This window comes from Spermophilus citellus (genome assembly GCF_964194105.1).
Source record: "Spermophilus citellus genome assembly, chromosome: 10".
Lineage (NCBI taxonomy): Eukaryota > Metazoa > Chordata > Mammalia > Rodentia > Sciuridae > Spermophilus > Spermophilus citellus.
The window spans coordinates 112,737,521-112,752,164 of NC_138197.1; the positions used below are offsets into that span (position 1 = coordinate 112,737,521).

Below are 14,644 nucleotides of genomic sequence, written 5' to 3' on the forward strand. Positions count from 1 at the left end.
AAAGATTTTCTTTTCATAATTTTGGAAACTGAAAAGACTTTGGGAGCCAGAGGAAAAACATTTTAAGTTACCACAGCAAATCCTGGGCACTTGATATGGGTCTGTCTGTCCATTCTTCCTTCCTTATTTTTTTTTAATTTAAAAAATTGGAAAAAAGATTCATTTATGGGAAAAGATTTTATGACTCAATCATAAATCATTAGGCACTTCTTGATCTGATAAGTAGGGAATATTCATGTCATTTTTTATACCCAGATTGCCTTCTTTCATAAAACAATTATTACCATATTTTGGAATATTTTAATATGTTACCTTCAAAGGCCATTAAACCCAGTTATGTTTTTGAAACAACAGGCATACTTATTAAATTCTATTAGCTTCCTGATTCTGAATATATGAATTCTACAGCTACTCCATTCTTAGAAAGTTTCTGTATTTCCACAAACAAAACTCAGTATGAATGGCTGGCACCTTTGCCAACTTTAATACTGTATTATTTTGGCAGTGACTATCTTCCTGAGAGCCATGAAAATGAGAATCAGTCTTCTTGGAAAAATATGCTTTCCTGTTTAAAATAGATTTTTCTCCCAATTGTCAACCCCCTTTTACAGAGACTTTCCCTTAATTATAAGCTAGCATACTTTCTGTTTTTTCTCACCTCCAGAAAAGCACCCAACTCTGAAATCAACAATATTCAAAACAATATTCGGAATCAAAGAGTAACTTAGACTTACCTTCTGTTAATCTGAGAATAAGAATTGGATCTAACCCAAATTTTTCAAATGAGCCATCACCTCCGTCAGAAAGAAGAGCTATTTGGCTCAGGTGTGAACGACTCTTCATTCGGGATGAAAAAGTAGACTTTTGGTAGACTTTCATGTTACGGTTCAAAATTTTTTCCTGCCCAAGTGCAAAGTTTAGAAGAATTTTTAATGTATCCAAGTAATCTTGTTTTCAAATAGAGATCATATATAAAAATGCCATTTGTAATAAATGATATTAACATTAAACCAGCAACCCTCAATTCTTTTCTTTGAAGGAATGCATAATTTCCTTCCTACAGAAAACTGAGTATAAATATATTTAAAAATTAATTTTTATTAAATTGTGTTTCACAAATATGAAGGACTGGGAAATATCCTTCTGCATTTATTTATATATTTTCACAATTTTATCTTGCCCAAAGTGTTGAGTCCATGAAATTGAAAACCTGAGAGAAAAATAGAAGTCCCAAGTGGACATTTAAAAAAAAAATTTTTAGGCTTCAGATTTCACCCATATTTTCTCAATTTAATTTTGGGAGAAGTTCAACACAACTATATAACACCTGCGGGAAACCATCACACACAGATGAACCAGTTGTCAAGCATTTCTAGATATTTTTTTCATTCTAACAAAGGTAAAGAAAGTCCTGTTGTCAACCTTTGCTCCAGGAGGAAGGAAAGTAAATCTGAAATGTTAGCTGTGACCACACACACAGTGAGAGCAACACTGCAAGGCACACACTGGCATAGCTCTACACCAGATCATTCTGAAATGGTAGCCCCTCCTCCACTTTTATCCCTTCTTCCTCCTCCCCACTCCCCAACACATATATTGTCTGTCCACATATCTTGTCAGCTCAGCCAATTTTGACTTCTTCTTGGAGACTCTGCTCCTGTTATTTCAGTGAAGTCTTTGCCTACACATCACCACCACCCTGTTCTCTCTTCTCACCGGTAAAGGTGGGCAGACCTTTGTCTGTGTTTCCTTTGACGCCTCTGTTACAGTAGCCCGTCAACTCTAAGATGCCACTTATTTTAAGAAAGCATTAGCTGGGTGCAGTGGCACACACCTGTAATCCCAGAGGCTTGGAAGACTGAGGCAGGAGGATCACGATTCAAAGCCAGCCTCAGCAATTTAGCAAGGCCCTAAGCAACTCATTGAGACACTGTCTCTAAATAAAATACAAAAAGGGCTAGGGGTGTGGCTCAGTGGTTAAGTGCCCCTGGGTTCAATGCCTAGTGCCAAAAGAGAAGCACTATTATTTTATGCATGGCCAATGACATCCTATTTATGGAAGCTGCATTCCAATTTTAGAAATGCAAAAATGTGAAAAACGTGGGTGTTGTTGGAGTAGGGTACTTTGTAGTTGCCATACTGGATTGTAACACCTGTCTTCTGCCATTGGGTGGCGATCTTTGCAGATCCCTGCCTTGTGCTGGGTGTCTCCCCAGGACAGTATGGGGCACACACCATGTGAGTCCTCATATCTGACACCATAAAAATTCATAAGAATGATGAATAAGAGGATATGATTATAACATTAATTGGGATTGTGATTTTTAATAAAAACTTACCCTTTTCTTTGCTGCCATTTCATTTTCTTTGAAAAGAAAGAGATCTTTGAAAAAGACCTTATATGGTCTGTCCTTTTTGACTGATTCATCTTTTGCTTTTTCTGAATGAAAGAAAGAAATAGAAATAAAGATTTATTATTTTTCCTCTGTTTACCAGAACTATAAGGCTCCTACCAAATGGGGTAGAGTGAGTGGGATGCAGGAGTCTCTAAGAAAGTGGAATGCAGACAGAAATTGCCTCTCTGAGCTGGAATTGGACATGAAGGGCCCAGATCTCTTGGGCAAGATCCCCAGATCCTCTGTTTCCCATGGCACCAAGCACAGGGGCTTGGGGAATGAATTGATAAAACAGAGAGACCTTGCTGGTACGGTGGTTGCGCAACTATGATCCCAAAGACTCTAGAGGATTGCAAGTTCAAAGCCAGCTTCAGCAATTTAGAGAGGTCCTAGTAAGACCCTTTCTCAAAAGAAACATAAAAAAGGTTAGGGACCTGGCTCAGGGATTAAGCACCCGTGGGTTCAATCCCCAGTTACAAAAAATAAAAACAGGCATTTAGCAGAATCATGAGATCATATTTTGAGATGAATATACTATTTCTTCCTATCCTACAGGCACAACTACTGTTACCATTGCCCCACCACTCCCATTAGGAAGACCCTCAGTCCAAATTAGATTGTCTTAGAAAAAAAGTCAGATGTTAACAAGTGCTGGTGAGGATGTGGAGAAACTGGACTCTCAAATGTAACATGGTGCAGCCATTTCTGGGTTAATTTTTTTTTGTGTGTGTGTGTGTGTAGGGGGTACTAGGGATTGAATCCGGGGGCACTTGACCACTGAGCCACATCCCCAGCCCTATTTTGAATTTTATTTAGAGACATGGTCTCCCTGAGTTACTTAGCACCTCACTGTTGCTGAGGCTGACTTTGAACTCATGATCCTCCTGTCTCAGCCTCTAGAGGAGCTGGGATTACAGGCATGCATCACTGTACCCAGCCAATGCAGTCATTCTGGAACATACTCTGGTAGTTCCTAAAAATGTCAAACAGTGTCCATACACCTCACTAATTCTAACATTAGGTATATACCCGAAAGACAGGAAAACATGTTGACACAAAAACTTGTATATGAAGCTGGGCACAGTGCTGCATGTCTCTGATTCAATCCCAGAGACTCCAGAGGCTGAGGCAGGAGTATTGCAAGTTCAAGGCCAACCTCAGCAATTTATCAAGGCCCTAAGCAACTTAGCAAGATCCTGTCTCAAAATTGGAAATTTTAAAAAGGGCTGGAGATGTAGCTGAGTGGTAAAATACCTCTGGGTTTAGTCCTCGGTACCAAAAACAAAACAAACAACAAAAAACTTGTACATAAATGTTTCAAGCAGTATTATTCATAAGAGCCAAAAGATGGAAACAACCCAAGCATCCAACACTGAAAAATGATAAACAAAATGTGGTATATCCATACATGGGAATATTATTTAGGCTTGAAAAGGGATGAAGTACAACATACACTACAACAGGGATAAACCTCGGAAACATATGTTAAACAAAAGAAGCAGGTACCAAAGAACCACATAGGGTATCTTTCCACTTATATGAAATGAACAGAAGAGGCACATCCATGGAGAAGAGATCAGTGTTGCTAGGGATGGTGCAGGGACAGGGGGTAGATTCTGGAGGTCAAAGGATGCAGGGTTTATTTTTAAGGTGATGAAACATTCTAAAATTGGCCATGGTGATGGCTGCACATATCTATGAAAACGCTAAAAACCATGAACTTATATACTTAATGAAAAAGAAGGCTGACCATTAAAAATAGAAAAATCAACTATATCTCTGAATGGAATTTTAGATTTTATTTATTGAATCTGAAAGAGCAAAATCCCTTCCTTCTCTGTCCTTATTTTTATTGCTTGGAGGTGTGATGCAGGGGACAGAAATCTTGGGGTTTTTAAAATATCTATTTATGTATTAATTTATTTATTGTGGTGCTGGGGATGGAACCCAGGGATGTTCTACAACCACTGTGCTACATCCCCAGCCCTTTTAAAAATTTTATTTTGAGACCAAGTCTTGCTAAGTTGCCCAGGCTGTCCTCCAACTTGAAATCCCCCTGCCTCAGCCTCCCTAGTAGCTGGAATGACATGCATAATCACACCTGGCTGAAATTCTGATCTTTAAAAACCAAAAACCAAGACCAGGAATGCTGGCAGCTTGGAGTTGATATCTTAAATCAGAGAGAAAAAGAGAGGGTGACCCACCCCTTACTCCATACCCCTTACCCTCTATCTCTACCTCACCAAAAAAAAAAAAAAAAATCTCCAAAACTTCCCAGCAGGCTAAGGACCTATGAAGAACCTCTGGTTCTGGCTCTGAATCACTCTGCTTCCCCAGGAATTCTGGCTTAATTGGTCCAGAACATCAGCTTTGGGATACACTGAGAGCCCCCAGGTGGCGGTAATGTGCTGTGAACGGGAGAGTCAAAGCTACCTGAGAAATGGCCATTGTCCAAGGTGGAGGTCATGGGAGTGCCTGGGACTGCAGAAGCCCCAACACGCTGGTTTTGTTTTGTTCTGTTTTTATCAGGGAGAGGGGAAAAATCACAGAGTGGAGGTCCTGGGTTCAACACAGAGTGTGGCCGGTTCTGGTCACCTGCCGTCCACCCCTCCAGGGAAGGAGAGATCTCGGAGCCTAGAAAACAGGACACCCTGCACTTGACAGGCAAAGACTGAAGGCGGCTGATTAGTCATCAGCACGGCCCTGGTCTACAATCCAAGGTCACGTAGGAAAGGAGTAAGTGAAACAGCAGGGCTTTGTAGTCACAAGAGTGGGGAGTGTCCCCCAGTTCCAGGCTGGATGTGGCCAACTTGTTTGAGTCATTCTGAGGGTTGGCAGAGAAGTGAAATTAGGTTGAAGACTCAGAGGAGTGTGGCTGGTCCAGCTGGTAGAGGAACTAGCTGGGTGGAGAGTCCTTCCCTCTGGGTGGGGTTCATACCTGGCAAGAGCAGAGGGGCTTGTGGTTTGGCCTTTGGAGGCGCAGGGAGGCTCAGAGATGTCACAGAAGCACGTGACATTCTAGGCCTTTGTAATCTGTGGAGTAGAGACAACTGAGGGAGGTCCAGCATCTGGGATTGAGGACAGCAGGAGGAGGAAGGAGAATGGCTAACAGGCTAGAGCCTAGCAGAGGGTGACGAGATTGAGGACCCAAGGGAACCTGGGGCTGGGTGGTTTTGATACCTAATTTTGTGGATTGACAGGACTCAGGAGTGCCTAGATCAAACTGTATTTCTGAGTGTGTCTGTGAGAGTATTTCCAGATGAGATCCAGCGTTTGAACCAGCAAGGTATCATCCCATCCACTGAGGGCCTGAGCAGAACGAGAGGCCAAGGAAGGCCCTTTCTTGTCCTCTCATGGTTTGAGTTGGCATCTCCTCTTGAACCCAGAATGGGACTGACACCATCAGTTCCCCTGGTTCTCAGGGATTCAGACTTGGATTGAATTACACCACCAACTCTCCTGGGTTTCCACCTTGCAGATGGCAGATCATGGGACTTAGCCTCCATAAGTACTGAGCCAATTTCACCCTAAGTCCATCCAAGACGATTTCATCTCAGGATCCCTGCCTCAATTACTTCTGCAAAGACTCATTTTCTAAATAAGTTCATATTGTCATAGACATATCTTTTGGGGACCACATTCAACCTTCTTCATCACCCTATACTCCCAATGGGCATCAGACTCCAACCTAAGCCACAGCCTCTTACCTTATGGAAAACTGAAAATGACTCAAATGCCCGCAGGGGAGTCAATAAAGGAACTATGGAATATTCACACGATGTGATTCACAGCTGTCAAAATGCATGAACTACAATGTACAATGTAATTTCCAAAAGACGATAGTCTGTAGGCTATCCTTTTAAACAGTTGAAGCCAAAGCAAAAAATATGTTCTTTAAGACTACAAACAGACAATAAGAAAACCCCAGTAATAATCTACACAGGAGTCAACATGGTGGATACTCAAATGACAGACAACAAGAGATCTGGTGTGTAGGTTTTGTCATGGTGTAATTTACCATTAAGAACCCAGTTTTCATGGATTCTGATGGGTTCAGAGGTCCATATTATATTATTAATATATAACTTACTTGATTTAAAAAGAGGGCCATGGGGAACAGGGAACTGGCACCAAACGTGTTAATGCTCATGCTTCCTATTGTGTTGTGAGTAATAAAGACCTTTGTGTCTGATCCAAGAGTTTTGTAACTCTTCTTGGCATCCATGAAACTAGATAGCTTAACAACTTGGAAATAGGAGAAACTTTTACACCCTTCACAGTTCTTGACACAGTAATCTAAATTCTTTTTAATAAAAAGGCATCATCCAGGGGCTGGGACTATGGCTCAGTGGTAGAGCACTCGCCTAGCACATGAAGGTGATGGGTTTGATCCTCAGCACCACATAAAAATAAATAAAGATTGTGTCCAACTACAACTAAAAAAAAAATTTTAAAAAAGGCATCATCCAATATATATACTACTCTAGTATTCTGCATCTTATTTTTTCAGTTACCAATACTTAGAAATTCTTTTTATATTAGCACATATATGATCATCTTATCCAAAAGACAGCTGACTAGCATCTCATTCCCTCATATTATGAACTAATCCCACACCAATGGACATGATAAAACAAAGTCAAAATGTTAAAGAGTGGTGAGATAAAACTTTGGGACTTTGCTAACATTCTGCACTGATGCTGTCAAGAACTGAAGATGAAACAACTTTCCAATCCTTGTGTTATGGTTTTGATACGTGATGTCTCCCCAAAGCTCACATGTAAGAAAATGCAAGAATTATTCAGAGGGTGGAATGGTTGGATTGTGGGAGTTGTAGGTAATCAATGAATTAATCCATTAATATGGATTAAGTGCATGGTAACTGTGATAAGGTGGGGAGTGGCTGGAGGAAGTAGGTCACTGGGGGCACGCCTTTGGGGTTTATTTGTCCCTGGTAAGTGGAGCTCTCTCTGCTTCCTGATGACCATGTCCTGAGCTGCTTTCCTCCACTGCACCCTTCCGCCATGATGTTCAGCCTCACTTGGAGCCCCAAAAATGGAACCTGCTGTCTGGACTGAGACCTCTGAAATTGTGAGGCCCCAAATAAACTTTCCCTCTTCTATATTGTTCTTGTGAGGTCTTTTGGGCACAGCAATGGAAAAAAAGCTGGCTAAAAGAGCATGGATATGTGAATGCAAACTTCATTGACTCCCTTCAGTTTCTGACACCTGACTTGCCCACACCTTGCCTTGTCTCCAGCAGTGCTGAGCTACGGCCCCACCCCATGACTTTATGCAATGAAACCTCATTCTGTCTAGTCTCCTTGGATAACACTTGCTTGGTTTCTAACCTGAACTTGTATCTGCTGATTTGCAGATCTATTCTGCACCTGAATAAAACTGCCTCTTCCTTCATTTTAACCTTATCTGTGATTTTTGTTTCATAAATATTATGACTGATCCTAGTCATTTGCTCTTACAAAAAAAAAAATACTGCATTGACTATTCTTGTACATACACCTTTAATTACGTGTGCAAATCTATCTGTAGAATTAACTCCCAAAATGGCCCTTCCTAATTTTTTTTTTAATTTGATAATGGAGCAGGGGCTATTAGTAGTGTCTCAATATCCACACTCTCTCCTTCTATACAAATATGGTCCTCAATTCTAGCATCCCATATGGGCACCCACAGTAGAGAGTACTTTTCTCAACCTCCTTTGGATCTAGGAATAACCATATGGCTAAGTTCTAGCCAAGGGGATGTCAGTGAAAGTGGTGAATGTATCTTCTAGGCATGCTCTTTCCTTCCTTATAGGTAGGCATATGGATGTAATGATTGGTGCAGAAGCAGTCAAACTGGGCCAAGAATAAAGCCCAGTCATGAGCTAGAAGGTGAGCTCCTGATGTGAACTTCCACATGGACCCAGACTCTGTTTACCTGAGAGAGTATGAAAAACCCCTATCATACATTTAAACCATTGGTTTATATACATGTTTTGTCATTCACAGTCACACCTATTAATTCTAAATACAGAGTGACAAATGGTCCTCTGTATAGGATGTGTATAGAGTAACAGTTCTCTATAGACATTCTTGGTGTTATCCCATCATTAAACTTGGCCAGAATTATAACAAAATTATTTCCTTTTATACTGCTAAATTCTACTTTCTTGTATATTTATAAAGAAGTAGGAGGATCAAGAGAGAAGGGTGGTAAAGGAGAGAAGAGGGCAGATTTGGTAAAGTTATTTGTGTCCTTTCGTATGACACAATTGAGTTAATGATGACAATTTGAGGAACCCCTGATTTGAAGAAATTTTAAAAATCGAAAAGTCAAGCAGAATGTCCTCAGCAGACAGTTTATAAATTCTTTCCGCCTTAGGCTCTCGTGCAGCACCCTCCTTTACTCTCCTAGTACCTTATGGAGCCTAACGGGACCAGGCACAAAGGAAGCATTCACTGATTGATTTCTTTTTACCTCCAGAATTCGGTGATGTTGGCAAAACATGTGATGACATTTCGTCTCCTGGACCTGTTCAAAGGAAAGGAAATACATTTTTAAAAATTCTGTGAACATTGTATAAAGGAACTTAATCCAACTGCCAAGACTCTCAAATGACCTTTCTGGCTTTTTAAAAGCAATGCACACACAAACTCTTTAACCCAGTGATTCCAACCATAGGCACTTACCCCAAGGAAATAATAAAATGACCAGGCAAAAACTATATGCAGTGTCATTCAATAAATAAGAAGTTGATTAGCTATGTCATGCCCCTTACATGTATATTATATACACACACAGAAACCCCTGAGAGTTGTTTGAAAAGCTGTGTGCCAGACATGAACAGACAAACCTCTGGTTTGGTACAATCTCTGCTTTCATCCTGACTATGTTGAAGTTAGAATTTGGTGATTGAGGAACTCACCTTAGCTGTAAAATTTAAGGCCTGTCAAAACAACAGCAACTTAGTTATCAAGATAAATGTCAACCCAGTATTCTTAAAATCTCAACTTACTGCAGGAAAAATCTATGATGGATGCCATAGTCTTGGCCTCCATAGTGGCCTCCATAGTTGGGAGATGGTGGAGCTTTAATATAGGTGGGGCCTAGTGGGTGGGCTTTAGGGCATTGAGAGCATGCCCCAGAAAGGAACTGTGGGACCCTGGTCTCCTCCTCTTACTCTCGACTTCCTGTTCCTGAGGTGAATTGTTGGGCTCTGCCACACACTGCGACCACAATGTGCTGCCTTGCTACAGGCTCAAAGCAATGGGTCCAATACATCAAAGAATGGAACCTCCAAAACTTGAGCCAAAATAAGACTTTAACTTTCATAAGTTGATTACCTCAGGTATTTTGTTGTAGTGATGGTAAGGTAACATATTGAATGAAATATCAAAATTGTAAAGCAGACATGATCTGACTGTGCACTTGTATGCATTGATCTCAACCTATAGGTCTTATCTTTATTTACATTCTTGTGATATTTTGTTCATCGTATATTTTTGTGCTAATTTTGTTTTTTTTTTAAATAGTAAATTAAAATATTGCTTATTTTGACTACTGAGTTTTTGTTTCTCTCTTAAAACTTGTGGCTAAGGCAGAGTGTTCCTTGCTTGGCCTTAATTCTTATTCTAATTTCTATACTTTTGAGGTATTATTCAGATTTCTCCGTGAGCTTATGTATCTTTCGACCATGAGAAAAGTTATAAAGATATGTTTATTTTTTGGGGGAAAGGATACTCAGGATACTGGGGTTGGGGGTGCGGCTGAGGCAGAAGGTTCACAAGTCCAAAGCCAGTATAGGCAACTTAGTGAGATCCTGACTTAAAACAAAATTTAAAAAGTCCTGGCTATGTAGCTCAATAACACAGCACCTGCCTAGCTCTGTGAGACCCTAGGTTCAATCCCCAGGACTGAAAAAAATAAGTGTTCCCATGACAGAACCCATGACAATACCATTTAAATTTATGCTTCAGTAATCACAGAGAGCCATATTTAAAAGCCAGCAGTTCCAGAAACACAGCAGCAAGTGATTAAAAACTCAGTCTTTCATGTGGAAAAGCCTGATTTCAAATCTCAGTTTGCATTTACAGATATGTGAGCAAGTACATTTAACATTCAGAATATATATATTTTTTTGAGTAACTACTCTTGTGTCAAGCACTGTTCTGGCTGTGGGAGACGGGGCAGTGTTTAAAAAGATAAGACAGAAGGACAAAATCGACTGTCCTTAGGCATGTCTTTATTGTTGTTTTTAATATCTCAGCATCTCTGAGTTCCTATACCAGAAAATGGGAATGAGAGTTCCAACTAATATCAATGAAGCAATGAATTTTAAGCAACCAAGCAGGAAGTCCAGCTTACGGAATAACACAGTAAGTGGCATTATGTGCTAATGTTTGCTAATTAGTATGTGATATCACTTCTAGGACTTATAAAGCAAAGAGAAAAGAATTATGTGAAAGCTTCAAAAAGGCAAAAAATTAAAAACCTACATCTTTGACAACAAACTTTTTCAAATCACTAAAGATTCCCCCACCCCCAGGTGTTGTGCTCATTTTAACAGGTGCAAAAGAAGGGTTGGTAAAAAACTGATGACAATTTGTTGGTTTGATAAGTATTTGGAATTTGGGCGGCTAATGCTAAAAAGATTTGTAGGTTTTTAAAATTCTATGCTGTGCACTCATCCCAAGATTCTGCTCGCCTCTTTATTGTCATGCTTTTCTTCCTTCCAGTCTTCTATCTATCCACCCTCTCTCCACTCTCATTCTTCTCATCCAAAAAGTCTATCTGCAATGAGCATCTTTATCTATGGTTTCTGGTACCTTTCTGCTCATAAATAAAATAAAATAAAATAAAATAAAATAAAATAAAATAAAATAAAATAAAATAACAAACAAAGATACCAAAGTTCCTATTCCTCTAAGTAAAATGCAAATAGCCCAGATCTGCTCTAATTCCATCTCCTCTGAAATTCATAGGACACATAAATGCAGCCATTTATGTACTTCTGTACTTCCAGATGAATTAATCTCTCTATTGATTCATGAAGGGTTGGTGGAGAACCAAAGGTAGGGAGAAGAAGATAACCAGCTCTTCTTAGGAAGAAACAATAAAGTTCCTTTTCCAACCACCAAAAAGTTGAAGACAGGCTTGCTGTGTAAAATAACAAAGCATGATGACTACATAAAGGCTCAGCACCCAAAGAGAACTGAATTACTCACAAAATGCCTGAAAACTCACATCTTAAATACATGTTCAAATCCAAAGAGCTCAGAAATATCAGCTGGAGTGAGCTGGTTGTGGTGATGCACACCTGTAATTCCAGTCACTCAGGAGGCTGAGAGAGGAGGATCGAGTTCAAGGCCAGCCTCAGCAAATTAGTGAGGTACTGTCTGAAAATTTAAAAATTTAGGGCTGGGGTTGTGGCTCTGTGGATGAGCACTTGCCTTGCATGTGTGATGCACTGGGTTCGATTCTCGGTACCACATGTAAATAAATGAATAAAATAAAGATCCATCAACAACTAAAAAAAATTAAATTTAAAAGAGCTGTGGAAGTAGCTCTGTGATAAAGCACCCATGGGTTCAATCCCCAGTGCCAATATGTACATATATACATGCATACATAGTGGTGGAGTATTATTGTAAGCCATTTTTAATTTTAATATTAATTTTTTTTCAGTACTTGGGATTGAACCCAGGGGTGATCAACCACAAAGCTACATCCATAGCCCCTTTTAAGACAGGCTGTTACTAATTTTCTGGCCTCAAATTTGTAATCTTCCTGCCTCAGCCTCCCCAGTAGCTAGGATTATAGGTGCGTGCCTCTGCGCCCAGCTAAAACATTGTTTTTAGACATGGCACAGATGTGTGGTAAGTACTCTGTAACTGTAAGAGAGTTTAAAGGGTGGAATATGCCTGGCATGATTCCAGAGCACAAAGGAGGCCACTGGCTTAAACACAGTGACCAGATACAGTGATTGATAAAGCCCAGAGAGAGAAGTTCCTAGAGGGTGTGGCAGGTCGCTTCTTGATGAAATGGAGAACCATCAGTGAATCTCTCTGACCACTGAGCTGAGAAGAGATGATATAAGGCGATGAGGGTAACACAAGGAGACCTATTTGGGGGCTCCTGCCTTTGGAAATCAAGAAATAATAGGGTCCCTTGGACAACAGCAGAGGTGGGGAGAAGTGGTCTGATAGATGTATTCTGAAAGGACAGTCTACAGGATTGGCTGAGGGTTTGGATGTGGGGTATGAAATAAAGGGATGAGGTAAGAAGCCTGGAGTTGCCATCAATGGTGACAGAGAACACCGTGGGGGAGGGGATGGTTGGGAAGATCAGAGGTTCAGTTTGGAGCACAGAAAATTTGAGCTATTTATTAGATAGACAAAGGGACATAGGAGTACAAAATAGTGTTTTTCCAAATGAACACCCTCCTGGTTAATTTAGCCAACCCTTAATTCCCCTGATAGTTATGAATCATATCTGTTCAGTGAGTTGAGTTTTTTGAAGAATGGTCTCACAGGGACAACAGAATGACAAGTGGAAAGTCCTCAGCCTTAGAGGGCGGGCAGGGTGACTCCTGCCCCCAGCTCTCACAGCACTTTCTCTCAGGCCTAGTGCATCTCTTCTGCCAAATGTAGATGACAATACGTTTCTTATAGGATCGTTGCAATTTTCAAATACTGTGGGCTAATGGGGAAATGATCACTTACACTTTTTTTGAGCTGGTCACTGTCTAAATCTGTTCTCTTTCTAGTCCACTCTGACTTGGGAATAGCCACCAGCATTTGACAAACACTCTTGAATCCAAATTCTTGAAACCTAGTCATTAGGGAGGACTCTACTGCAACATCAGTGCAAATTTGGGGGAGCTGGTCCACATGGGTGCAGATTCTTAACATTCCAAACTAGGGAAGTGAGGGAGAAGGGCTGGGGTTTTATAAGGTCCAATCCTAAAGTGGTAGGCCAGTCCTAAATATCATTAACAATAACACTGTCTCCCAGACACTACTGAAGGCAGTTTGTGTTTGGTTTTCGCAACCCTGCCTACAACCCAGTGTAAACGGATTTCCAGACTCAACTTGAGATGGAAGACTAGGGTGTATTTCCCACATCCCTATAAGGGATGACCGGTTCTCTCAGACCCAATACCTTTCACACTTTTTTCCCCACCTCCTCCCCGCCCACCTTGGACAAATACTGTGAACTGCGTCCTTGGATGGTGTGAGGACATCACAGCTAGCAGTTTTTTGTTTACCCCAAAGCCAGGAGCCACTAGGTCCTTGGCCTGCAGCCTGACCTGCCTCTTCTGATTAGGTCAGGGCAGAACATAAGGCTGAGGAAACGACTTTCAGCCTGACCTCTAAGTCTCAGCTGGCGTCAAGCTTACTGTTTTGTGCGGACTTTTCTGTTGACATTTTGGACTGCCCCTTTTGCAAACTGAAAAAAAAAAAAAAAACTAGAGGTCAATGAGGGAGGAGGAATAGGGGAAGGGAGTCCACCAATATGAACCAGGAGATGTGAAAAGTACATATAAACTAAGAGGTGCTATAGGGATGCAGGTTATTACTAAGGAAACTTCTGATCTCCTTGTCCTTTTATAACACTGAACAGTATGCTCTGATCCCTCCTGCTTCTGCAAACCTCTTGTTTGCAGGTGCTTCCCAGGTAATGTTTTCTATCTGAACTGTCAGTCAGATGCAGTCAGTTCACCCACAAGCACCAATGCTCATGAAAAAGAAGTATACATTCTTTAGACTTGCCTGGAACTTGTAAGCTTTCAATATAGTCCGTGGTTTGTTCTGTGCATCAGGAAAGGAACTAGAACTACTGGCTGAAATCTAGTCCTTAACTGACAAACAGCAGGACTGAGATAAACTACTACTGCTACTAACACCTGTTACTTGTTCAGAGTGAGGCACTAGGCTAAGTGATTTACATTTTATTTTACTTAAAGCTCAAACAAATCCATAAAGTGGAAATAATTATTCCTATGGTAAGGATGAAAAAAACCCCAGAAATTTAGGAAAATATTAAGGAATGTCCCTCAGATCAAGCAGATCATAAGTAACAGTAATGGGAATATGACAAGTTTATTGAACCCCAAATCCTTCTATTTTTTCTGTATTTTTACCCTTTATAATTGCATGAATCTGCAAATATGCCTGAAATTGCAAGATCAAATTAACAAATTAAGATATTAAATGAAAATTAAAGTCCTATGCAAAAATTAAATAA

The 14,644-nt window shown here is 40.4% G+C and overlaps 1 protein-coding gene across 1 annotated transcript in view; it reads right to left on the reverse strand.

Moving 5' to 3' along the window:
- Window positions 1-8,915, reverse strand: part of CCDC38 (coiled-coil domain containing 38) — a gene marked incomplete at both ends in the record, with an annotated part of 36,823 nt that extends 27,908 nt beyond the window's left edge. The window contains 3 exons of the mRNA XM_081310855.1: window positions 735-900; window positions 2,340-2,440; window positions 8,876-8,915. Of these exons, the coding sequence (XP_081166981.1) occupies window positions 735-900; window positions 2,340-2,440; window positions 8,876-8,915 (307 nt within the window). The remainder of the gene's footprint in view (window positions 1-734; window positions 901-2,339; window positions 2,441-8,875) is intronic.
- Between the last annotated feature and the right edge of the window lie 5,729 nt (window positions 8,916-14,644).